This window comes from Aedes albopictus, unplaced genomic scaffold (assembly GCF_035046485.1).
Source record: "Aedes albopictus strain Foshan unplaced genomic scaffold, AalbF5 HiC_scaffold_500, whole genome shotgun sequence".
Taxonomy (NCBI): Eukaryota; Metazoa; Arthropoda; class Insecta; order Diptera; family Culicidae; genus Aedes; species Aedes albopictus.
Window position 1 is genome coordinate 1 of NW_026917311.1, and position 25,000 is coordinate 25,000.

At 41.0% G+C, this 25,000-nt stretch overlaps 4 protein-coding genes and 1 long non-coding RNA gene across 5 annotated transcripts; 3 read left to right on the top strand and 2 right to left on the bottom strand.

Annotated features, from left to right (window-relative positions):
• Positions 1–13: 13 nt before the first annotated feature.
• Positions 14–2,823, bottom strand: LOC109428038 (RNA-binding protein Rsf1). Its single transcript, XM_029872697.2, has 2 exons — positions 2,621–2,823; positions 14–1,050 (listed from the first exon to the last, which is right to left on the bottom strand). Exon 2 carries the CDS (start codon positions 954–956, stop codon positions 372–374), a length of 585 nt encoding a protein of 194 aa, XP_029728557.1. The 5' UTR covers positions 957–1,050; positions 2,621–2,823; the 3' UTR covers positions 14–371.
• A 7,886-nt stretch (positions 2,824–10,709) lies between these two features.
• Positions 10,710–12,845, top strand: LOC109428049 (uncharacterized). The gene is made up of 4 exons (XM_062843755.1): positions 10,710–10,869; positions 10,935–11,484; positions 11,540–11,696; positions 11,984–12,845. The coding sequence occupies exons 1-4, from the start codon at positions 10,725–10,727 to the stop codon at positions 12,776–12,778; spliced, it is 1,647 nt and encodes a 548-aa protein (XP_062699739.1). The 5' UTR covers positions 10,710–10,724; the 3' UTR covers positions 12,779–12,845.
• Positions 12,846–12,916: 71 nt separating this feature from the next.
• On the bottom strand, positions 12,917–22,945 carry LOC109428057 (mediator of RNA polymerase II transcription subunit 17). The gene is made up of 3 exons (XM_029872698.2): positions 22,740–22,945; positions 20,898–22,665; positions 12,917–13,257 (listed from the first exon to the last, which is right to left on the bottom strand). Exons 1-3 carry the CDS (start codon positions 22,826–22,828, stop codon positions 13,177–13,179), a joined length of 1,938 nt encoding a protein of 645 aa, XP_029728558.2. The 5' UTR covers positions 22,829–22,945; the 3' UTR covers positions 12,917–13,176.
• Positions 13,643–14,519, top strand: LOC134284676 (uncharacterized). Its single transcript, XR_009995877.1, has 2 exons — positions 13,643–13,822; positions 13,883–14,519. It is a non-coding gene; the product is annotated as an uncharacterized LOC134284676 (long non-coding RNA).
• Positions 22,946–23,054: 109 nt separating the features above from the next.
• Positions 23,055–24,673, top strand: LOC109428064 (zinc finger and SCAN domain-containing protein 12; the record flags this gene model as incomplete). Its single annotated transcript, XM_062843754.1, is given in 2 exon segments — positions 23,055–23,350; positions 23,410–24,673. Coding segments are annotated over 2 exon segments (1,396 nt in total), but the record flags the coding sequence as incomplete, so codon positions are not given.
• Positions 24,674–25,000: the final 327 nt, after the last annotated feature.

Consider the following 25,000-nt stretch of genomic DNA (forward strand, 5'->3'; position numbering starts at 1 on the left):
TAAAACACATATAAAACAGTACAAAATAGTTTTACTTTTCTTTTTGGCGAATCTCAAAATATTCTCCCTTTCCAATACGACATCGATTATGCTGTCTAAACAATTGTTCTAGGAGTTATTGAATCATAAATCAGTAAAGTCTAATTCATCTACAGCTGTTTATGTGAGAAATTTGCAAGTGCCAAATAAGTTCTCTATTGCCATAGAGTGAATGAAAACATTAAATCATTGCCAGTACAATAAATAAGACCGTGCATGGGCAACTGCACCCATGGTTTAAGTTGTATATGGCGTTGCATTTATTTTGTGGAGAAAATGTTACGCCGCATAGAACGTGGGACAGTAGCTCAATCAGCTTAAATGCTATTCACTTAATATCTACCGCGAGCGCCAACTGGTGATCTTGATCGGAACCGTCCGCCGCCGCCGCCACTGCTTCGACCACCCCCGTAGCCGCTTCCGAAGCCACTGCTGTAGCTATCGCGGCCCGAATCACGGCTGTAGCCACCAGATCCACCGCTGGAGCGGCTGCTTCCGTAGCTATCGAAGCGGCTTCCGCTACGGCTTGCACCACGGAAACCTCCACTGCTGCCACCATTGCGGTAGCCACCTCCGTCGCGGAAACCACCCCGAGAGCTGGAACGGAAACCACCGCTGCTGCCGGATCGTCCTGGTGGACCACGGAATCCTCGTGGGCCCCCACGTGGATTACGACGACCCTTGGAGATCTCAACCCGAAGCTTGGAACCGAGGATATCCTGGCCGTTCAGGTTGTCGCATGCCGATTCGGCTTCCTCTTTGTTTTCGAACTCAATGAAAGCAAAACCTGGGGGATTGAAAGCTACCCAAACAGAGTTCAATTTACCGTACTTGGTGAATTCTCCTTCGAGATCTTCCTTCTTCACTTTATCGGTGAGGTTGCCGACGTAGACTCTAGTGCCCTTCTCTTCGCTCATTTTTACTGTTCAAACCGTTCAATCGACGAGTGTGCGTGCCTTGCGTAGATGTCGACGATGCGTTGATATACGTCGGAAACGTCGATTGCGATTACTGTGGAATTGATCAGAACAGTGGGTCGTAGCAAAATAAGTTACTCAGGTAGATATGGTATATGATTTTTGTTGGTGTTGAACATAGGCTCGATGGATGTGTAACTGAATCGTTTCTACTGTTAGCATCATTCGTGCGCTTCTACTCTTGCGGCGAAGTAACAGTACTATAGAGGTTTGCATTTGATAGCTACTCTTTTGCTTGCAATGATGCTTCAGTTAACACATGCGTCGTAGACATATTTTTGGTATTCGATTTGGTAAATGTGTGTGCTATTTCAAACAAAACATTTGGTGTGTCGTAGAACGTGGCTGGCTAGCAGGATTTTTGGTGGCAATCGAAAATAAATAGTTGAAGAGTAAAACTGCACATAATAGTAGGGTTGGTAGGTAGAAGGCTGTTGTTACACAGATACGTAGATTCGGAGTAGAAAGCGTAGATGAGGAAACGTTGCTTTTCGATGTATGAAATAGGATTTTCTAATCAGATGTAGTCGCCATTTTGTTTTTTCTTGTTGGATTTTCAGATGGTGTTAAGTGCGCAGATGTGAATCAATTTTCGATTGCAGGCTAGTAGGGAAACGCGATGATGCTGGGCATTTTTGTTTTTCCGGTTGCAGTTTTTACAAGATGCATCGTATAACATTTGAAGGCGAAAGAAAGGACTCAGAAACGCCACAACTATGTTGAATTGAAGCACGATACATTTAGACCGAAGATAAAATATCTAACAAAAATGGCGAAAATGGAATGATATTGTAGTTTTTTTTTGTTGAGTCACATGATATAGGATGAGAATACACAAGGAAAGTGTTCCAGGATAGGTACACCAAAAAATAACATTAGTGGCAGGTTTAAAAAAAGTAAATTAATCCATGCAGTTTTTACAACTTTCTAGCTTAAACAACAAAAAGTGGTCTCTCGCATGGTAAAGCCATGCCAGATCACAAAATCTTGCATTGCGTGATCGTGTCTTGTTTCTTCTTCTATGTTACGCTCGGAGAAATATTGATTTTTCGTTTGACGCAGTAGCAAAGATGGCGATGCAGTTTTCACTTGTCCGAAGGGGTGCTGGGTTAGCAGCAAAGAAAACTATTTTAGCCGATGACGGTATGAAATTAATCTTTTACACGCTATGATTCACTGGGAGCCGAAAGGATTGCTTTTTATTTTCTCCTATGTATGAAGAAGCTCAAAACGACGCCAACGAAGAAGCATCACTAAATAAGGTCAAATCGCCGATTATGTAAAGAAAATCCATTTTAACTGCGTTTTAGTCGAAGCGTAGGAATCGTAGAAAATCAGAGCGACTTTTGCGTTGGTAATTGACTGGAATTTGCCTCGAAGATTAATTTTCCACAGATTTTTGGCTTCACTAGAGATATCCAATATGGCGTCGTTCTTTGGTTCAACAAGGCACGCACAAGCACTTTTACGGTTTCGTTGCAGAGAATGAAAAATCAATAATTTTCACTACTATACGGAAAAAGAACTGAAGAATACTGTCGTAAAGCGGTTCTGATCGAAAAAACGTTGAAATTATTGGTTTTGTGGTGGCTGTAATAGGTTACCGTCGAATACGAGCGAACTTCGTCGATGCAGAATGGGCGGCGGCGATTTAATGAAGATGGCGTACGGTGTCGGCTTCCAATTTTCTCAGACCAGACTGAGCTTCAAAGTCAAACCTTCCACTGAATATGAATCACCACAGAAAGAAGCGGAGAGTGAACTAGGTACGTCCGATCCAATCGAACGATTGAGACGGAATAAAACAGCGCTGGTCAGCGGTTTGTCTAACTGCCTGTCTTTCGATAAATTTCGTAACGCTTAACTGGTACACTGCAAAAATTCCTCACGCTAGATTTGCAAATAAAATTTAAACCCCTTATGGCTAGTTTCCACTTTGTACGTACTGTGCAAAAAGATAGTCAAGTAATGATTCCGCTTCAAAATTACTTGTGCAATTCGCAGATGGCAAGTAAGGAAAAAAGTGCACGGAGAAATCAAACTACCTAATTTTTGGGTCGATTTTACTCAAAGCTGAGTATATCGAATAAACTAGTTACCCAAAATTAGGTTGTTTTCCCTCTTTCCCTCACCGATGTTGTCAAAAACAAACAGAGATACATCTACCCAACGGGGGTCCTTGAGGTTTACTCAAATTTGGGTTGAATGAGGGGGGGGTCTTGGGTTGAATTTACCTACTCTTAAGTAAATGTTTTTGCTGGAGGTGAAGGCAATTTACCTAGTGTGAGTTAAATCGATTTACTCAAATTTGGCTTATTGGGCCGAACTATGGGATTGCGTCAAAAGAACTTAATTTTGGGTAGTTTGGCGGTTCCGTGTGTTACACTCGTAACGCCTCTCGTGCAAATCAAATGGAGCTGTCACTTTTCCTTGCGGAAAAATAATTTGTCGGCGTTATAAGGGCTCGTTCAAAAAATACGTAACGCAAAGGGGGAAGGGAGGGGGTCTAGCACTGTGTGACGCTTCATACAAAATTTCGAATTTTTCCATACAAAAAATGTTACGTGGGGGAGGGAGGGGGTCTGAAATTGTCAAATTTTGCGTTACGTAATATTTGAATGAACCCTAAGGCATTTTTGGACGTTTCAAATCAGCTGCTTTTTGAATGTTTACTGTGGTGTTTCTGTCTTGACAGTTCGAGTAATAATGATCTTTCTAAATACACCGCCTACTTAGCGGTCTGCTAAACTACCACATCTCTTTTTCTTCAACGAAAGATGTTAATTTTGTGACTGATTTCTTCTAGTAGTGGTTGTATGTCAAACACCGAGAACGAAATGCAGGAGTTCCCTTGTCAGGCGAGCTCCTCATCCCATTTTCCGCCGGACTCAACAGATCGCATCTGTTAGCGATGCGACGGCGTTGTAGTGTCTCTGACTTGCGCAGGCCTCCAGTTGCTAATTTTACTGTATTAGCTGGCTTTTGCTGAGCCCTTCCAACCGATCCGGGCGCGCGTCTTCGTACTTGGATGCCTTGGTAAGGAATTCCTCTTTGTCCTCTAAGGGAGTTAGGACGTGAAGTATATGGCGTTCCATCAAAAAGCGATTGGTGTTAGAGGGCACTAACGACGGTTGGTCGGGCAAGATGGATGGATCTTTCATGGTGATGCTACCAGCACTTAGTGATGAGCTTTTCAAGGATACTTTAACGCGACGTTTGTTAAAGTTCGTAGCATGGCTACATCGTACATACCTGTACATACTTCCATTTGGACTTGGAAAAGAGTCGTGAACTGGATGACCATTTGTAAGTTTTGGCGCAGCGCGTTTTGCGTTTGTTATCGTCCTTACCTTCCTGCTACCCCGCCTGCCACTACCGGGGGACATAGCCAATACGTTGACTCCGTTAATGGTAGAAGCAACGAAATTAACACTACTCACGGCGTGTGTATGGGAAAAGTTTATAACAAAAAAATAGGCATCGTCAAATTTTTCGCTATTCAAAAATAGAGGCTTCCAGCTTTCATTTGCAGGGTCCCTCAAAAAAATCCACCGAGGGATCCCGAACAACTTTTTCAGAATACTGTTTTTCCCCATACAAAATGCACGGTTCCAAATTAATCCCTATTTCTACTTAACAAACATACCCAATTTTTGTATGAAAAAGTTCCCCCGATGAAATATTTCGATGTTGGGATTGAATGAAAGCTGGTAGCGTCAACTTTCACGTAGCGTAAAAATTAGCGATGCCCATTTTTTTGTAATAAATTTGTTCTTCCAGACACACCGTGTACTCATCGTCGGCGCCGTGGTTACTGAGTCTCTCGGTTGGGTTTCTCCCGAAGTGCTATTTCGATTAGGTTCCGCATTGAGTGCTGCTGTTCCGACCATTTTGGCTTCTACGGCAGTCTTAACTCTGATGGTACACTGCACTAGACCGACGTCATTTTGCTTCGCGTGTAATTTTTTTCTATCTTCTGCAGTTTCAACGTCTTTTGCTGACATTTTGACTATGTTTCAAACCCGGCAGATGGATTATATTACAACCACCGGACCCGACAGATCGTATCTGCCGCTACGGTTGCTCCCTCCTAGGCGAGCATTACTTCGCTGGACCCAACGGATCGAGTCCGTCGCTTCAGCAGCCCCCTTCGAAAGGCGAGCTTCTTTTTTTCCAACCACCGGACCCGACAGTTCGAAACTGCCGCTTCGGTTGCTTCCTCATAGGTGAGCATTTTCTCGCTGGACCCAACGGATCGAATCCGTCGCTTCAGCAGCTCCCTTCGAAAGGCGAGCTTTTTTTTCAACTACCGGACCCGACAGTTCGAAACTGTCGCTTCGGTTGCTTCCCTCACCAGGTAAGCATTCTTTTTGCTGGACCCGATGGATCGAATGCCCTTCAGCATCCAGCTCCCTTCGAAAGCAAGCTTCCGCCGGACCCGACAGATCGTATCTGTCGCTACGGCAGCCCCCTTCCTTCTGAGGTGAGCTTTTTTTTTTACTTGCACCGGCCAGATTTTCATCCGCCGGTGGAGCATTTTAATCCTCTTTTGTCTGACCCGAGTAGATATTATCCGTCGGGATCAGACTGTGCATATGTCGCCAATGTGGTGTTTCTGTCTTGACAGTTCGAGTAATAATGATCTTTCTAAATACACCGCCTACTCAGCGGTCTGCTAAACTACCACATTTACCATTACCAGTTTTGAAGTCCAACCGGTGGGCCGATTTATTTACATTTTCGATAGCATAACATGTGATACAGGCCCATCCAATAAACGAGGTTCATTTATCTGCAAAAATGCGTCAATTCGCCCACTATATCCGTAGACCGTGGGGATGTTTTTTTCATCTGCTAGTGACATCATGCAGCTCGGGGGATTGATACACTGCAAAAACTGCAAACAATTATTTTATGTTTTGCACACATAAATTTTTGCAATTTGTGTGGACAAATGATGATTATGGGTGGCACACATAACGAATTATTTTTTGGTATTTATCGTTTTGTTGCGAGATCACACATAAAAACAGTTTAAAATAACAAATAAAATCAATCCAGCTTTTTACGATATGATGAGGGGTGATTCAACTTTGACAATTCTTGCCGCCAGCCCTTGCAGCATCAGAGCTCATCAGAGTAGCCGGAAATTTCAGTTCAACTTCGGCAAAATGTCCAAATTTTTCATCCAGGATGTTTGTTAGCGTTTCTGTATGAAATCAATAAAACCTTTTCCTTTAATTTTAGATTTGTGATGGCCGCCTGTACATGTAAAACCGCAACACCTGAGATAGAATTGGCAGAGAAAGGAAATAACGAGTTGACGTCGAAATATACCCACCAAATTATTTTGGGACTGTAACTTCATCAATCCACTTAAACCCAACCCGCTCAGCAGTGTAAACTTTCCCTATATTTTTTAGAACAAATGTTGCAGTTTTTTGATAACCTAACTCGTCCTAGTTTTTTTTTCAATGCCTGAGGTTTCCAGTCGAAAAAAATCTGAATTTGATGCATTGATTTGATCAATCATGTTGTTTTGTAACGGTCAAGTTGCGAGAAGAATGATTTGAATATGAAAATTTTACGCACGAATTCATACTGGCCTGCTTACTCTCACCCAAAATTTGACGTTTGAGAGGTGTCGGCACCGCTCAAACGTCAAATTTCCTGTGAGAGTAAGCAGGCCAGCATAAATTCGTGCAGTGGACCATGCTAAATGAGGCACACAATAAATTTGGAAACATTATTTTACATGCGTCATGTTATTGGAGTGGTTATGATGGAGAATGATCACTTTTTATTAACGACACGATAAATCTTTTTTTTTTCTCCTGAACCGCGAGTTGGAATAAAGGATCAGATCCGCTGTCCAGCGCAATACGACCGACGTAATGTTTCACCCGAGATGTTTCACGTATGGATTTGAATAAAAATCGTTTGTCGCGTGTAAGGAAGCTTTGGGTTTTATCCGTGAGGTCAATATCAACTTTCCCTACTTATGAAAATAAGAGATGTGGGGACATGGCCATATGGCGTGCGGCGGCGCAGCCATTATAAAACTGAATGACATTGATTGTCTTACGATATTAATTTTCAACGTCCCAAGGTTCCTCAGAAATTACAGAATCGTTAGATTGAATTGTTGGCTTGGTTATTTAAAGCATCGAAATGTAACACCGGAAACCTACAAAGAAAAAAAAAACATTAAAAGTTTCAAATAACAAAAAATACGAAAACAGTGGCATATCTTGCAACGATAACAATGGTTACAATGGCAACATACTAGGTGAAAATTTTAGACAGTTCGAAAGCAGTGAACTGAAATTTTCAGCTACTATGATGCTGCAAAGGCTGTCGGCAACATCCGTCAAAAACGAATCACTCCTCAACGTAGCGTAAAAAGCTGGATAACATTACTTATACATTTAATAGATGCACTCAAATGGTTTTTATATTAGAGAATATAACTTTATCAGGAATTAATGTTACAAGTTTGATCCAAAAAGCTGTTAACATGATTTTAAAACACAGCAATCAGCTTATTTGGAAATATTCAAACATCGTATTGCTCTAAAAAGTAGGTCGATGAGTGACCAATCGATCAACTTTGCAGTTCCGAACCAGGTTTCGGATGATGTTTTAAAGTTGTGCTCCTGAGAATTCTCGAGTTTCCAAAGACTTTTCAAATTTATGCGATTGAGGACAACTCAAGGGACAACTATTCCATGCTCCAGAGAATAGGACTTCGAAGATTTAAGAAGAAATAACGCCACTACGAAGTGCAACTTCCGCAGCACATTATTTTGTAAACGTGTTTCTGTCGCCATCTTTTCACTTCGGGCATCGCCGGCGGCTTGGCCGACGGCTGACACAGACACTGCAGAAAACCCGCATAGAAAAATGTACAGTTTGTCTTGGATTCCAAACAGTAAAATTCTTCTTACTGTTAGTGTTGACATATCACAGACTGTTGCTTTCATGTTGAACAAAACAAAACCTGACGCTTTGTATTATAAAACATGGTTTAAGCAATTCATACCAAACTGTTACATTATATTGTACAGTTCAATCAATGTTAAATTATATGGACACAAAAACCCGTCATGTATTGTTGAAAAACAGCAGCACCTTTTGACAAACAGTCGATTGGCTTGCTTACGCTTTTCACTTATACACGCGTTTACTACTATACATAACAATTTTTGAACAATTTGGCAAATGGTTGCACGCATTGGTATTTGTGTGCAAAACATGAAACAAAAATTTTGGCAGTTTCGTTTATTTTTTTAGTTGTTCTGTTTATTTTTGGAGTAAGAAGTCCGGAATTTACGAGAGTGACCGAAAAAGTGTTGGCCCTGCAGCTACTTCGATCCAGAACCGCGTGTAGCATTAGAACCCGATTGTTATTTGCCGCATCTCGATGATCACCTGCATAACGGAATCAATCAGTCGCAGTTCAGGCAACACGGCAGCTCCTTCTGCAAGGCAGATTCGGCTGGCAGAAGCACTCCGATTGGCGATTCAGGATTCAAAAACATCCACCCTTTGATCGTGACCACTGGGGCTGGTGAAACGGGTGAACTTGTTGGTTGGTCATAACATCACCCACCGCATGTTAAATAACTGGACAACGCAAACTCGATCGGCATCTTCATAGCTCCCAAAAGTTGTAGAGTTGCAAATGATTTGCCAGGCTAGCAGAAGCCAAGTTCTGCACGCTTCCTACCAACCATCAAGAAGGCGAAAAGTGTTGCCTGTAGATTGCTGGAAATGCGACCGAGTCAGATCAGTCGCTATTATTCGTTGCCAAATCCTCATAGGTGTCATAGGTGGAAACGACTCCGGATTTAGACGGTGGCGTTCGAAAGGATATCACAAGTTCAGGTAATATTTACTTCCTCAGTTCTCCTTATTTTACTGATAATCCATGAACATTTCCAGATATTCATGATGCCTTCAAGCGATGAAGACTTATCGAGAGACATCGGTGCAGAAACTCACGGCGACGCCGGTACCGGCTTTTGGCTCGGTTTTGCCCTGCCGACCATTCTGATCATCAACCATTACTGAACCGAACTCCCCTGGGGGATAACCTGCAACGTCCTTCTATAGCATCATCACGCCGAAAATCAGATAGTTAAACAGTGAATAAAATGTAATTAAATGCGCAATATTAGTGTTTTAATTCCCAAAAAATATTACAAACGTAACAGAACCGTACGATGTATTGCTATTACAACTGTATGAGAACTGTATACCATAAGCCTTTGGAACTATATTGCAATATAAAGTAATTATCACACAAACTGTCTATTTTTATTCCGATTTTATAGGTCAACAGTTCTAGAACTGTTTGCTAAACAGTGAACTGAGCAAAAAATGGATAGTATATTGACCTTCTGTCAAACTGTAAACGGAAAATTTTGTTCGAGAAAATGGGCGATTTTTTATTGTAACATAACTTAACCGCCTATTCCCCATACTGTTATTTGCTCGGAAACCATCTACCACACTGTTGAAACCGTTTATGGCACTGTTGGTTTATTGTTACTTCAGATGTTATACCATACTATTCAGATACTGTAGAAAATGGTTGCGAACAGTATGGTGGACAGTACTAGTAAGGTTCCCGGTTATGCGGGTGATGCAAACACAGTTTCTCTATACATTGTTATTATGTGTGTACACACATATTTTTTTGCTATGGGTGATCACACATAACAATGATTTGTGAAACTAATCAAAAGAATAAATAATAACCATGTTAGTTATATTTTGGGTTATAAAATATATGTGTGGGAAGGACGATTGGATCAATGTGTAATTTCACATAAACTTTTCGCAAAAACAAAAACACCAAATGTAAACAATAACAATGAGCGGCCCACTGGTAGAACGTCTCGTAAAATAGCTTATTATTCCGTAAGGAAAAGTAACGTTTCTCCCCATACTGGATCAGATCAAAATTACTTGCGGAAAAAGATGGAATTTTACTTGAGCGCTCTACTTGGCAACACGAAACTTAGCTTAATGGCTAATTTCCACTTCGCACGTACCGTGCAAAAAGATAGGACAAGTACGATGTCAATTATTCACAGGTCCGGGTTTGCCTGTATTATTGTCGATAAAAATATGTAAACAAACCGATCAACTGATCGCGGCGACGTCACGTTCGCCAGAAAATTTGTTCGCAGCTTCTGGAACGTGACGTCACCTTCGGCAACTTCGTGCGATTTCGGCTTGCCGAAGTTGACATGACACGACTACTACTTCAAAATTATCATATCACAAACACCACTTTGCCCGAGATTTCTTCTCCGTGCACGTATTGAGCTTTGCAAGGATTTCGCGACGATCGTGCAAATGTTCAATCTTTGACAACACAATGCTCACACATCCAACAACAAAGGAAACAGTTCATAAACAAACCGATTAGTCGAAACACCACCCCAAAATAACGCTCCGTTACTGGAAAACTGTAGCGGCGACATCAACCAATGTATGCTGAAACCGGTGTGCATATTTTGTGATGGGACAATTTTATTTGCCTGTGCGTCGTATTTGGCGCAAGATCGTCAATACAATATTTCAATATTCAAAATGTATACGTTATGTCCAAATTATCTGAGTTAGCAAAGGAGTTACCCTTTATCATTTTTCACTGATGATGAGATTTCCCAAGAGATTTTCTTTCAGTGTCTAATCATGGGCATTTTTATAAGTAACGACAGTAACGTTTTGAGTACCAAAAGCATAACGCTAACATTCGTTCAGTTTTTGACAATTCGTCAGTTCGAAGAACGTGCGGCTTGGGAAACGCATCTTGATGAATCGCACAAGTTTGTAAACAGTGAGCAGAATTTGCGATTTTCTTGCGCGTTTCTCGTTTGTTTTAAAAGTTTGTCCAAATTTCAGCGTTTCTCTGTGTTTTTGATGTATCGTTTGTTTTGATCCGGATCTTTGTTTTTTTGTATCGGCGCGGGTATCGGGGATTCCCGGGACCCGGACCCGTCCCGTGCCTCAGTCAAGCCATGTTCCAAATAATCAAAACGGGTCAATCGAAATCGAACCCAAAGCAATCGCAGCTTCACTATGTGAACTTTCCGCGCAAGGACTGTTCATCGCCGCCCCCTCTGGTGCTGAGTGCCGCGGCTTACACGCAAATGAGCGCCGGGGGAAAGCGCCAGTTCGTTAAGGTCAACGAGGAAATGTTTGTCAACGAAATCAAGAAGCGCCCGATTCTGTACAACACGCACCTGAAGGATTACAAGAAGTTCAGCACCAGACATGAGGCTTGGGCCGAGGTGGCAGTGGCGATGAATTTGTCCGAAGGTGAGTGCAAGAAGCGCTGGCGAAGTCTGCGGGATGCGTTCATGAAGGTCGTGCGGAATAAGAGCGAGGAAGAGCAGAAGACTTGGATCCACTACCGGTTGCTGGAGTTTCTTCTGCCCTATATTGGGAACAGGTAAGAGAGTAAGAGGTGTTTTTGATTTGATTTTATTAAAGTTTTTACTTTGTAGGACCAGAGGGACATCTAGAACGGTCGAGCTAATGGATGATTTCGACGAAGACACGGAATATGTCGAGATAGAAGAAGACATGGACATCTTTGAGGAGAGCAGACAACCGATTACTGTATCCTATGTAACAGAAGATGGGAAGGAGGTCTTCCAAATGGTAAATAACTATTTCTATGTTCATGTCTAACGTTTTTGTTTAATTCGGGAACCAGATAAAACCCTATGTAGGTAGTCATAAATCCAGAATCACAAATACCTAAGATTCAAGAATCAGTCAAAAAGCAGAAAGATTTTGTTTTAGAATTTAGATCCCAATTGAACGTCCTGATTACAATTGTATAACTTTTTAGCATTGTACGGCTGTACTCTTGCAATTACATATACAAAAGTTCATTGTTGATTTCTTTTGTAAGCATATTTTATTATTCTATTTTGTGTTGATAGTTGCAAGATCCAGATACAATACCGGAAGGAGCAGTTATAGGAATTGAGGAGACTGAAGAAGAAGATGAAGGCGAAGAAGACGAGATGTTCCCCGCGATGCATCACTCGGAACAGATGACACCAAATGAAACGCTACATTCGCAGGACAATCACACGGGTAGCTTCATGTACGAAGAGCGATTGGATTCCACGATGCTCGAGCTGCAGGAAGCCTTCGAATCCACTCGACAAGCGTCTTTTGCGGATGCAAGCAGAGAGGAGGGCATCAAACAGGAAGCCCTCTCCGACGCGGACGGATCCGAAATCCACGTAGAAGAAATAGAAATGGACTCACTGATATCGGAACAACCCGAGGACTATCAAACCGACACTCAATCTGAAGCGCAGCATCTTATGGAAGCGTTACGGCCAAGTATTATACGGGAACCCAGTCCGGTGGAAGATCTTTTAGAGCCGCCCATCCATGAACCTATTCCAGTTGCGACGGAAACTACTCATTCTCCAACTCCCCCGCCAATAACAAATTCTGCTCTTTCATTGCCTGTTGAGGCATCAGAACCGGTGGCCGCAAATCCTGTTCCAATGCCTTCCGTATCTCTTCCTAGGGAGGAATCTACAATCAGAGAATCGGACACCAAACCGTCGTCTTCCAGTTGTATGGACTCCGACGAGCGATTTCTGCTATCTTGTGCGCCCATTCTACGTAGGTTACCAAACAAAAAGAACCAATTGGCCCGGTTACGGATACAACAGCTACTGTTTGAATTAGAATATGATGAAAAGTATAATAGTTAGCACTGAAAGTATTTACAGGCTAGAATTTGAATATAAAACAATAAATTTTATAAAACTTTCTCTTAAATTCCTAATCTAAATCTTAACTTCGAATTACTGGAAGTTCTTTCGGTTCTACCCCATTCCAGCACATCCATATATGTATTGCGATTATTTATTAAGAAATACTCTGCTCTTATAAGTGGGTCTATGATTTCCCTTGCCTATGTCTATCGAAGTAAATTAGAGATGTTTGCGAATGAATCTTATACTGAATATCGGTCTTACCTTGTTCCATGTGGCGGCGGCGACGGCGGTGGTGGCCTAGGTACATCAAATGACAGCTGTTCCACCACCAAATCCGGAACGTGGCTGCCGTTCGATTCCGATGGGATGAAAATACCGTTGAACACCAGTGGTTAGGTTTGACTGGTCAAGCTTGCCATCAGGAATTCCATCTTGTTGTGGAAATTTTTGCCTTCCATTTTATCGAACCGTAGCTGCAAAGATAAAATCATTTGATATTTACCTAGATCGCATTTGGCATTGATAAAAACATTAGTCGCAATACAGAAAAAAAAGTACCTATATTTTAAAAGAAATCAAAATGAGGACGAAGGAGGATCCATTTCTTCAAAAGATCAAATTTGGTATTTATTAATGTGAAATTGAACGAAGTCTTGAACGGATTCCTGGAGGAATGTCTGGGGAAAATCCCTAACGATTTCATGGAAGAATCTGCAGGAAACATGCACACTCAGCTGAGCTTGATTAATTTTGCTCGGCAATAGGACACAATCGGTGAAGTAGGGTATTGGTTCCGTTATTAAGCACGAGGCTCGCATTTTCATCCTACGAAAAAAAAAGGATTGAAGCGTTGTTTTTTGTTTCTTTTTTTGTATTTTTTGTTAGAAGTGAGCACCCATGAAAACAAAAAGAACGGAATCAATCGATACCGTAATCGCTTGTTTTCGAATAGGATAAATATGGGAGCGTGAGATTACTGATGGCACACATACACTACTAGAATTGAAGTAATGAGCTGAATTTTTGTATGGTGAGAAGGTATCAATTCTCCGTTTCTGCATTGAAATTTTATTTTTCATTTTTTTTTTCATTTTGTAGATTTGGTGGGGCAATGAGAGCGCAAGTCAGTCCAAAGCCGATGATAAGGAGGGGTAATGGCAGAATAGTCTTTGCTGACCACATAAACGCCATGCGATAGGAAAAGGGTATTTTGGTGTGGGATTAGGGTGTTGGTACAGACTTGACAATATCAATGCTACATATTCAGATGCAAAATAATTTTAAGGCACAATAGTGAATCGCATACCTTCCAAAACCAAAAAACAATACTCCACAAAATGCCAAGCAAGTCAAAGAAAGAAAAAGCGTCCGATTGTTTATTTTGACAATTATAACAGACGGACACTCCTACTCTCTCCAACTCGCCAGTTACCCCGGAAAAAAATGTCCCTTCAGTTCTGGAAAATATATTATTCCCAATTGAGCCTTTAATCGAATTGTCCGCGTGGTCTTGTAGTTTCTCTACTAGGTTAGAATCAGTCATTTCTATACATATTAAATGCTAGACATAACCCGATGGATAGCATTTGCCAATGTAAAAGCTTTGCCTATGTGACTTTCCTATTAGGCAATTCTCTCATCTCATGTTTGTCTTCAAAACCTTGTCAAGCTTAGAAAATTAATATACAATAATTAATATACAAAACACTATAAAGTTTGAATTCCCATAGAATGAGATCATTTTGGCGCACTACAACACCATAGGAGATAATATCACATTGGCTAACTGCAATACAAATGATAAAAATCTCCCTTTTCCCCCTATCCGCAACCCGGGGGGCGCACCCTGTTGGATTTCTAAAGCCTCGGAGAATATTACAGAATATTACCCTCCCTCAGTTTGTAATATTCTCACTAACTTGGAATTATACCGTCAAGGCGCCATTCACCGTGTGTCTTCGAATATTTTTCCATTATTTCCATATTACGATTGAATGATATGACAATTTCCCTTCAATTTCACCAATACAACACTAATGTATTGTTACCATGTCAAAACGCTCATTAGAAACATTTAAAAGTATCATTTTGACACTAAAGCGTGTTCACATGAAGCGGGTAACTGCTCGTTCACTGCATTCATAGTGAAAAAACGAAAACTGCGCTAAGGTCATTTGGTCGGCGTTAAGTCAGAGAGGACCATGTGTCTTTTACTTAATTTCTAGAAAAACAACTTCAAAGTTTGCAACTCTATAAGTTTTGAGTTTTTCAACAAATGTTCTTGAATTTTTGCCATAAAGTTCAATAACTATTCATCACAGCATCGCTCTGTATTGATCGCGAAAAAACATAAATTAAAGCTTGAAACCGAGAAATTGCTAAGTAATTGATTGTACTTAGTCCACTCTGACTGAACCCTTTGGAAAATCTTCAACCATCTACCGTTCACACTCAAGTTTTTACATATTTGATGAAAAAATAATGCACAAGTAGGACAACAGTTAATAGGAGTAGTGTATAATGTGAGCAGGAAGTTTGAAATTGAATATTTTTGTTACAACACTGTTGATTATCATTTTCAATTTTTATGTTCAGTCAGAGTGGACCAAGTACAACAGTTCAATATCACATGAAGGGTAGTCAATTAATGAGCTATTAAGGAATTCCTAACTTGAACATTTAATAGCTAACAACTTTTGAATGTATTTTCATAGTTCGGTACGTTTTTGAAACATTGTAGTTTCACAGTTCATTATAATTTATTCAGAGGACTGGCATTTTTCAAAAATTCGTTCAGACCGAGTGAACCAAGTACACAATTCTTAAATAATCGGTAAAATCAATTTTTTCCTGAAACGGGTATTGGTACATTTCAATATGATGCCCAGCAGCTACTAAACAAACATATTTTGATTTGGAAAGGATAACGAAGAATAAGGTAATTTCAACCATTTCTCTTAGAGACACATGGTCCACTCTGTCTGCACGCGAAATGCCGCAATATGCTTCAACACGATGATCTGTAAAATACGATATTCACCTTAATAAAATGGAATTCCACGTGCTTCCTTGATAAAAAATCATCAGCAAATGCGTTAGGGAGTCATGCGATTTGCAAACGTATCACATTTTGATGATAAACTATTTTATTTATTGGATTTTCACCAATACATATTTTTTCAACTCTCTTGACATCAAGCATATGGTCCACTCTGACTGCACACTATTATCGATTTTTGCGGTTAAATGAAAAAAAATTGTGCTTTAACTCTCATTAATTGTAACATTAAGAAAATTGGGTGAATGTTCCAAGTAGCTTAAGTAATTCTTAATCAAATGCCCTAAAAATCTAATTTTCGTCAATTTTGTTACTTGGTCCCCTCTGACTTAACGCCGACCATTTAAGCGATAAACTAAATGTACTAACGTTTTTATTCCACTAAGAAGCAACAAAAATCACATATTAGGTATGTATTTTGCATTACCGAAGTAAGTTTAACAAGAAAGTACGATTACTCGTACTTTTTAATTGAAACACAAAGGCACGGTAAATGGGTACCCTAAAAATCAATTGTCTCCATTAACCGTGCCCCATATTGTCCCATATATCTAGAAAAAAATTAAAATTTGAACATTCGTTTTTATAATAAAATCTTGCAAGTTATTACTTGAAATGAATTTGAACGAAGAAAATTCCATTGGCTGGGTTGTTTTGATCATTTTTAAACAAAATAGAATAAAATTTTTCATACGCGGTGAATGGTAACCTACCACGGAATCAGGTGACCTTACTACCCTCTACTAATTGTACTACATCACCAAATTTTGTGAAAAATTTTCTACTTCTGTGGTGGATATTGCTTTAATTTTAGCCTATAATGAAGGCAATTAAACAGCCGGTTGCGATTCGTCCATGTTTTTAAGTCAGCATCAGTTTCAGGGCAAACATTTGATTTGAGCGTGATTTACGAGTAACATTTTTTACCTCTTCTTCAGGACCCTAATTACGAGCTAATTCACACACATTTTTATTTAGAGTACTATATATCAACTAACAAAATAACTTTTTGTTACAATTGCCCTAGTATTTTGGAAAATTATATATTTTGTTGGGAAAAATATTTTGCCTTTTTCAATTGTTGGTCCTGAAACGATATTTGTTTGGGGTTCAGCACGCAGTGGGGTTCAGAGATGTTGGCTCACTTTTTTCCTGTGGTAGTATTCAGGTGACAGCTGCCTGCAATTAAAAGCGGCACCAACAATGTTTATAAGACTGTTGTCAAATGACGACCCCTATTTTCCCCGAATACTCTTAGATCCACGGTGAATGGTACTTTGACGGCATTTTCCCGGCACATAAATGACTTCGACAAATGTTCGATATACTATCACAGAGAACAGACGTCCAAGTCCAGTTCCGAAACTGTGTAAGGAATTTAACGGCCATTTGAAATCGGCAACACAAGTGGCAATAGCGTGGCGCTGCAATCGGTTAATTTCCCATACTAATTTAATTCACCACTTGAAATGTTTCAATCCACCACTGACTGTGGCAATATGGTGTTTGGTGGCGTTAGTGTTGTCATCGTGTATTGGTTTGCATCCTTACTCAAGTAAAGATTCAAATCCTTACACAACCTTCCGAATGAAATTTGTTCTAGCCTGGATGTCTGTTCTCTGTGATACTATGCAGCAGCATGATCAGTATAACTATATCAGATGACTTGAAGATCTGATTTTTACAGAACTGTTTACCATTGCTTATACATTTAGCAGTTCCGATCATTACTGCAAAGCACATCGGCTACATGCCAAACATCAAAGCTTCCTGGAAGATATAGTCCAAGTTCAGGGAATTGTCCGTTTCTGCATTGAAATGGAAAAAAACGTGGGTATTATGGTTCCTTGTCTAATTTGATGCTGTTTGAGCAAAACTTTGGGTAACCGTGTTGCTGTTTTCTCCATTTCTTGCAACTTAAACAACACACTGGAGGAATGTCACAGTTGTCCGAAGTTTTGCTCAAACAGCGTCAAGTCAGGCAAGGAATCATAATACCCACGCTATTTGTCCCATTTCAATGCATAAACGAGAATTGACCTTCTCACCATACAAAAATTCAGCTCATTACTTCAATTCTAGTACTTCACCCTATTGCAATTTAATCCTTTCTTTCCCACGACTTTGAACGACTATTTCTATGTCAAAAAAGCATTTCCAAAAAAGTGCTTGAACAAAAGTTTTTTTTGCAAATTGACTAAATTTTTCGAAATCAATGAAAAACTTTTTTGTTGTAGATCAATAGATTTTTGATTGTTTTTATCAATAGTTCCACTCAGTGGCGTCTCGTAACCTCACTACGATTCTACGATATCTGTTCTACGATTTAGAAATCAGCAAATCTTGTGAATTTATGATCAAAAATAAAACGGAAATAATGGATATCATTATTTTACATCATCCTATACCCATTACAAGCTCATTTGTTCATAATATTTCAAAATAATTACTCATAGAACATGTAGATTTGAGGTCAGGGAATCGCCACTTCCACTATTGAAACAAGTAGATATTAGTTGATTGTCTGCATTTGAAAAAGAAACTGCAATATTGCATGTAAAACAATACATACATTTTGAAATCATGTTTGTGCTATGCATATTCTTCAACAAAATCGAGCAAAACAGAACGGACTGTGAACATTTACGAACACTTGTTATCCTCAATTAGATGTTTACTAGTATTCTAAAAAGGGGTTCTTCAACACCCGAGATGTTTGGTCACAAGTACTCAAATAAGACTGGTGGGAGATTGAAAAACTATTACAAAAATATAGTGATGTACCGAATATTCGGCCGGCCGAATATTCGAGTCGAATATCAGCTTATTTTCGATTTTGCCGAATATTCGTTTAGCCGAATATTAAATGTATTATTAGGCCGAATATACCGAATAGGCCGAATAATGACTAAACATAGCAACAACACGCCAAATTAAGAATTCAATAAATTGTAAAGCGGATTTTCGGAGCATATATTGGCAAAAACATAGTATTTTCTGTGATGTAAAAACGTTTGTGAAGAAGGTGGCTTTCAAATTGAACTTTCTTGAAAACGAAGCTGCTTTCTATAATAATTTCACGAGAATAAGGCAAGAATATCGGCCCAATATCTGACCGACTATTCGGCCGAATATTTGTTTCGCCGAATAATAAAATTTAAAATATTCGGTATTCGGCCGAAGGCCGAATAGTTCTATTCGGTACATCACTAAATATCTTTAATGCAAAAAGTACATATAACTCAGGAATATATTGGTGTAATTTCAAATGTAGTCAGTTTTGCTCAGTAATTGAAAATTAAGAAAATCCAATGATGCGAATTCACAAGCTTGCTATTGAAGATTTTTTTTATTGTCAAATAAGTAGATATGCAGACATGCAGTCATTACTCTGTTTTTAAGAAATTCAACGCTGAATTTGTGAAAACATTTTAAAATAGCTCCTAGTAATACACAATATTTGGGATTCCTCCAGGAAGCTTATCTGAAATATCTTCAAACAATGTGTGATGACTTTTATCCGAAAAGAGTTTTGAGATGCATCTTGAACTTCTTGATTTTAATTGAAATTTTCATGAAAAAAAACGCATATAAATTGAAAACAAAACTTTCTTATCAAGTATACCAAAAGTCTGTTCCTTTCTTATATCAACATTCTGATTTATCGATTGTATTCTATTTCAAACTTTCAGGTTTTAATAAGTTGGCGATTCAGTCATCAAATGGATTGAAAACGATGATTAAATTTTAATCCAACATTTCGCTTCGTATGGAAGCTTCTTCAAGGACTCTAAAATGTAGATTATTTACTATTTGCTTGTTATTAGTGTCTAATTCCTTACCAATTTGTATCGTTTTTTCGTCTCGTCAGTTTTGTTAAACGTTGAAATGTCAGTATTGGTTGAGTTTGTTATGGATAATTTATAAAGATTATGGTGTCATTAGTGTGCAATATTTTCAAAGTGTACCTACTTACAATTTACTGTTTGTGTTAGGTCTATTGGTGTAGTTTGTTTTTGTTCTATTTTTAGCGTTTTTATAGGTGTATAATCTAAACGCACCTATGCAGGAATGGCAAAGGGCTCTAGGGAAGAATTACCTCGCCCGCCACGCCGAATTCCTATCGACGGTGATGAAATCGAGGCGGTTGAAGAATTCGTGTACTTGGTTTTACTGGTGACCGTCGATAACAACAGCAGCAGAGAAATTCAGAGACGCATTGTGGCAGGAAATCGAGCTTACTTTAGACTTCGCAAAACCCTACGATCGAACGAAGTTCGCCGTCACACGAAATTAACTATCTACAAAACGCTGATTAGACCGGTAGTTCTCTATGGGCACGAAACTTCTTGGACCCTACGTGCAGAGTACCAACGCGCTTTTGGAGTTTTCGAAAAGAAAATGTTGCGTACCATCTACGGCGGGGTGCAGATGGAAGACGGGACTTGAAGAAGGCGAATGAACCACCATGAACCAACCATCGTCCACACCGCGAAAATCGGGAGGCTACGGTGGGTGGGTCACGTCATCATGATGTCGGATAGCAACCCGATTAAAATAAGCCATCTGACCGGTACAAGAAGACATGGTGCACACCGAGCTAGTTGGGTAGATCAAGTGGAGAACGATTGGCGGACACTTCGCAGAATGCGGAATTGGAGACGCACAGCCATGGACCGAGGCAAATGGAAACGACTCCTACGCACATCAGATGATACTGCATAGTTAAGCTCAGGAGAACAGATGCTCAAGTTTGCAGAAGCAAACCCTCCTCCCTTCCCTGTTAGCCTATGATCAAAGTTCCCACCGGCGTTGGTTACTCGATCTTCCCTAAGGTTGCTCGCAGCCCGGCCGGTGCCACGCGAAGATAGGAGTTGGTGGGCAGAGGCTAGTGATCTCAATGGGAACTGTATTGCGCGAATGTGCTGCCTTTACCGTGCCAAACTTTGCCGGATAACAGTAAGCATTAAAAATGAGTCTCGAGTTGGAGCAGTTTGACAATCCCTGATCTAGAAACAATAGTTTCTGAAAATGCACAATAAAAACCAGACTTACCTCCTTGAAGTGCCCTCCCAGATGTTCCCAGTGGCGTTCCTGCACCAGCGATCCGGGGAAGAAGTCCTTGGCGGGGCTTTGAGCGATGTACACCTTCACATCCAGCTGGGGATCACATCGTACCTGCACCGCAATCAAACGATCACTGTTGGGCGACGCCAGCACGCACGAGCTGGCATTCCCGAGCGGTTCTACCGATCCGATTCCCAGGTGGCTACTGTTGGACAAGATTTGCCACGCCATACACTTGGCCAGGCTTTGGAGGCAAACGATTTGATGCTGGCTGATCTGGTAGAGGATTAGATCCCGGAGTTCCTGCATCTCGTAGGACATGTGCATGATGCGGCCATCCCGACAGATGCATTTGAGGGAGCGCTCTTTTACGTGAATGACGAGTGATGTCCGTAAGTTGGCGTCATAGCCGTGGGAAGTTATGTTGATTTTGACGCACGACATCGTAGGGCTGTTCATGGCATTCCAGTGGGACGTTATCTGGGGATCTTTCACTTCTCGAGCTAAAGTGTCCAGGACGTACTGAGCTCGACGTCGGGTGAAAATGTGCTGCGCTTGGGCAATGATTTGCTCTAGAAGTGTTTGAGATTTAGTCATTTCTAAAAGTTCGTACCGATCGAAGGCAGAAGGACCAGCTAGCATGCGCTTCTTGCTCGGGCCCAGCGGAGCACTGGCCGGATGTGGAAAGGGATGGTGAGTGTTTTTATGATGGAACTCCCGTAACAGCTGATGCAGCGAATGCTCCAGCACGTGATCATGATCCTTGATAGGTTCGGAGCTGTTGTTCGAGTCCGACGAGGTCGAATGACACAGCGAGATTACCAGTTGAATGCCCGGAAGCAATGTGGCCCGGATCTGATTACCAACAACGACGTGCGGGATCGGGGCCTGCAACTGAACAGCCTCTCTGGCGAGCTGATTGAACAGTTCCTTACAGAAGAGAACATTTTGAGCAAAATCAAGTGTCTTCTGCCACTCGCCAACTTGTGGGAATAATTGTGTCGATCCCATCATGTTTAATGTGGCTGTGCAAAGGTCTCCTTGGTCCTTTTGGGTGATAACCTTGATGAAGGCTACTCCTTGCAGTTCCGTCGGAACGTTGACCTTTAGCGAAGTTAGTTTCGGTTCCGGAGCAGCCCCAGCAGTTGCCACTGTTCCAGGTGCTGCCGCACCACTTTCTTCGCCAGTATCCTCATCTTCCGCCTTGGTAACTTCGAACATTCCCGGATGCATAAACTTAGATCCCGCAGTCCGGTAACTCAAATCGCCTATGATCGTATTGGAAACCTTCTTTAACCGCCAATTTCTCCTTAATCTTAACAGCTCTATGTGAAAATCTGGTGCACTCCTGTTTCCGCCCTGATCCGAGTGAGCCGTCTTCAGTCGCTCCGCACCGGTCAGCAAAATATTTGCCGCACTGGCCAGCGCCTTCTTTCTCGCATAAACTTGCACCATCGGCTTCACTTCCGGTGGCTCCTGCGGAATCGGATCCAACACCATAAACCGCTTCTCCTTGGCAATAGCCAATACATCCGATAGCACGCACACCTCCGTAAAGGCATCCTTCAGCTTATTCCTTACGGAATCCCACGGCCATAGACTGGACTGGAAGTGCGCCGCAGCATCCTTCGACTCGTCGTCCTTTTTCTCGTCCTCTTTTTTGATGCTTTGCTTCACCAGATCCAAATCGTTCACCGTTTTGCTAAAATCGATCTTGGCCGCACACTTAGCCAAATGCTCCGACAGAGTCGGTGCCCTACGACATAAAATTACCCATCATTAAAAATCGGATCTTGCGAGGCAAAACAGAAGAAAAAATCCACAACTTACAACTGGTAAATCTCCGTCCCATCGTAGGCAATCTCCTGAATTTGACTTTCGATCGGTGCTTCCACACTTATATTAGCCGATATAGACATTTTTTCGTCGAATTTTGCTACACTTTTCAGTAAAAAATGGAAAAAACTGCTAGTCGCGAAATCACCACGCCGACATTTTTTCGCTTGTCGCAATTTTTGTTGTCGTTTGCAGTGACGTTACGGTTAACCCTTCCGCGTCCTAGCTGCGTTTTTCCAGCGTTACAATTTTCTTCGTTAAGTTTTCAAGCCTGGCAGTGTGTTCCACTGATGTAACGCGAATAACGCCGCAGCAGAGAAACGTCAAGGGGGGGGGGATAAACAGAAAACTTCTTTTTCGAAGTCTTTCGGCAGTGTTTTGTGTGAAAATTGTTTGAAAACAACGCTAAAAGTTTAAAAACAGCAATAAATTGTTTAGAATTGAAGTATAAAGTACACCATTTGCAGCCTGGAATGAGTCTTCCGCCGGAGCTGGACCGGATGTGCCGGCTGTGCTTGAAAAATACCGAATCACTGGAGGAAATTTTCGAAAACAATGACGACAGTTCCTTGGTGCTCCGGATTATGGCTTGCGTTTCGCTGGAGGTAAGTACTGGGTATGTTGATTAATTTGATGAATTAATGGAAAATTTGTGTTTGGCTAGGTGCATAAAATGGATAATTTGCCGAAAAAGATATGCGCACCATGTCGGTACCAGTTGGAGAAGACATACATTTTTCGGAGCAAATGTAGAGAAAACGATTCCCGGTTGAGGCGTCACGTAAAACTGCTGCTGGCCGGGAAGAATAGCACCGTGCTGGAGGACTTGGATGACGATGATGATGAATTTGGGCCTAGCTTACAGTACATTGGTGTCATTGATGAGGAAAAGAAACGACAGCGGAAGATGGAGTTAGATGTAGAAATTATAGCTCACCACGAGAAGCTGAAACTCGAGTTGGAAGCAGAAAGGAAGTCATTTCGGGATGAAGCTGTTCAACAGTACATTCAGGACAGGCGTCGTAATATGGTGGATACTGCAGTGGAATCCTGTAACTTAGAACCGGAAATTATATCCATTGTTCCTGATGATGGCACAGCTCAGTTGCAGGAAGACTTGACGGAACAGCCAGAAAACGATTGTGCTGAAAATCCGAGCGAATTAGCGGATATTGAATATGAAACGGTTGAAGACGAGCAACCCGATGAGAATGTGGCAGATAGTACATTCGATGTAAAGCCTAATATTCAAGAAAAGATGAACAGAAAAGCAACTAAACAGGAGGAACAAATGATTGAATATATGGATCAAGACGTATCAATGGAGGAAGATGTAATTGATGACAGTGCAAGTGCCATTACGATTCTGCACGAGGATAAGCAGTCAAAACATGCATCTGAGGCATCAACTGTTATTCATCCCAGCTCCTCTGATACGGCTGGTTTTGTTATAACTGAAATGGATTCCGAATGTGACATGATGGATGACGAGTTGGACCAAGAGGAGCGCAAACTGTACAGCATTACAGACGATTCCGACGAAGACATTGAAGCGGTCACAAACGCCGTCAAGGCGGAATTGGCCGAACAGCCGGGATTCAACGTCGGCGAAAATTGCATCATGAAGGTGGAAAAAGATCGTGATCTCACCAAGGTGGAAGTCCGCGCCGAAGATGGATCAATCATCTGTATGGAGTTCAGCACTGAGCCCATGAAAAAGCCAACGGAATCGTTGACCACGTTGCGGTCTAAAGTGGCCGGGATGTTCAAATGTCCGCATTGCAACATGCTATCCAAATCTCCGAAGCTGCTTCAAGACCATGTTTATGCGGAGCACCCGGAGTACAACAAGGGACTCGTTTGCGACGTCTGTGCCAAGTGGTGCCCGAGCAAGTGTATGCTGGAGCGGCACTATAGGACCCACACCGGTAAGTTATCTAGGAACTTGTAATAATTGGCTTTTACATGTAGGGTAGGTAATCAAAAGTTGAACCAAATTGCAGCTTTCCGAAGTAGCGCAAATTTTGAGTGATTTTTTCTCCCACATGGAAATAATTTACTATGGAAAAATCTTATGTACATGAAAGCCACGGGTATAAGCTTTCTGTTAAGTGGTAAAAAGTTTGTATTTTCACCGAATTTCAGTGAAAAAATCGTTTATTCGTCAACAATGATTTTAATCTTAATTTGAACCATCGTAATCATAATTTGAACCAATTTTAATCTTAATTTGAACTACTGGCGGCAGCAGCTCG

Coding starts and splice junctions, on each gene's coding strand:
- LOC109428049 (XM_062843755.1), top strand. CDS start 10,725: ATGGGCATTTTTATAAGTAACGACAGTAACGTTTTGAGTACCAAAAGC. Junction 10,870..10,934: donor ATCGCACAAGTTTGTAAACA/GTGAGCAGAATT, acceptor TCCAAATTTCAG/CGTTTCTCTGTGTTTTTGAT. Junction 11,697..11,983: donor GGAAGGAGGTCTTCCAAATG/GTAAATAACTAT, acceptor TTGTGTTGATAG/TTGCAAGATCCAGATACAAT.
- LOC109428057 (XM_029872698.2), bottom strand. CDS start 22,828: ATGTCTATATCGGCTAATATAAGTGTGGAAGCACCGATCGAAAGTCAA. Junction 22,666..22,739: donor GGGACGGAGATTTACCAGTT/GTAAGTTGTGGA, acceptor TTTATGTCGTAG/GGCACCGACTCTGTCGGAGC. Junction 13,258..20,897: donor TGGGAGGGCACTTCAAGGAG/GTAAGTCTGGTT, acceptor TTATCTTTGCAG/CTACGGTTCGATAAAATGGA.
- LOC109428038 (XM_029872697.2), bottom strand. CDS start 956: ATGAGCGAAGAGAAGGGCACTAGAGTCTACGTCGGCAACCTCACCGAT.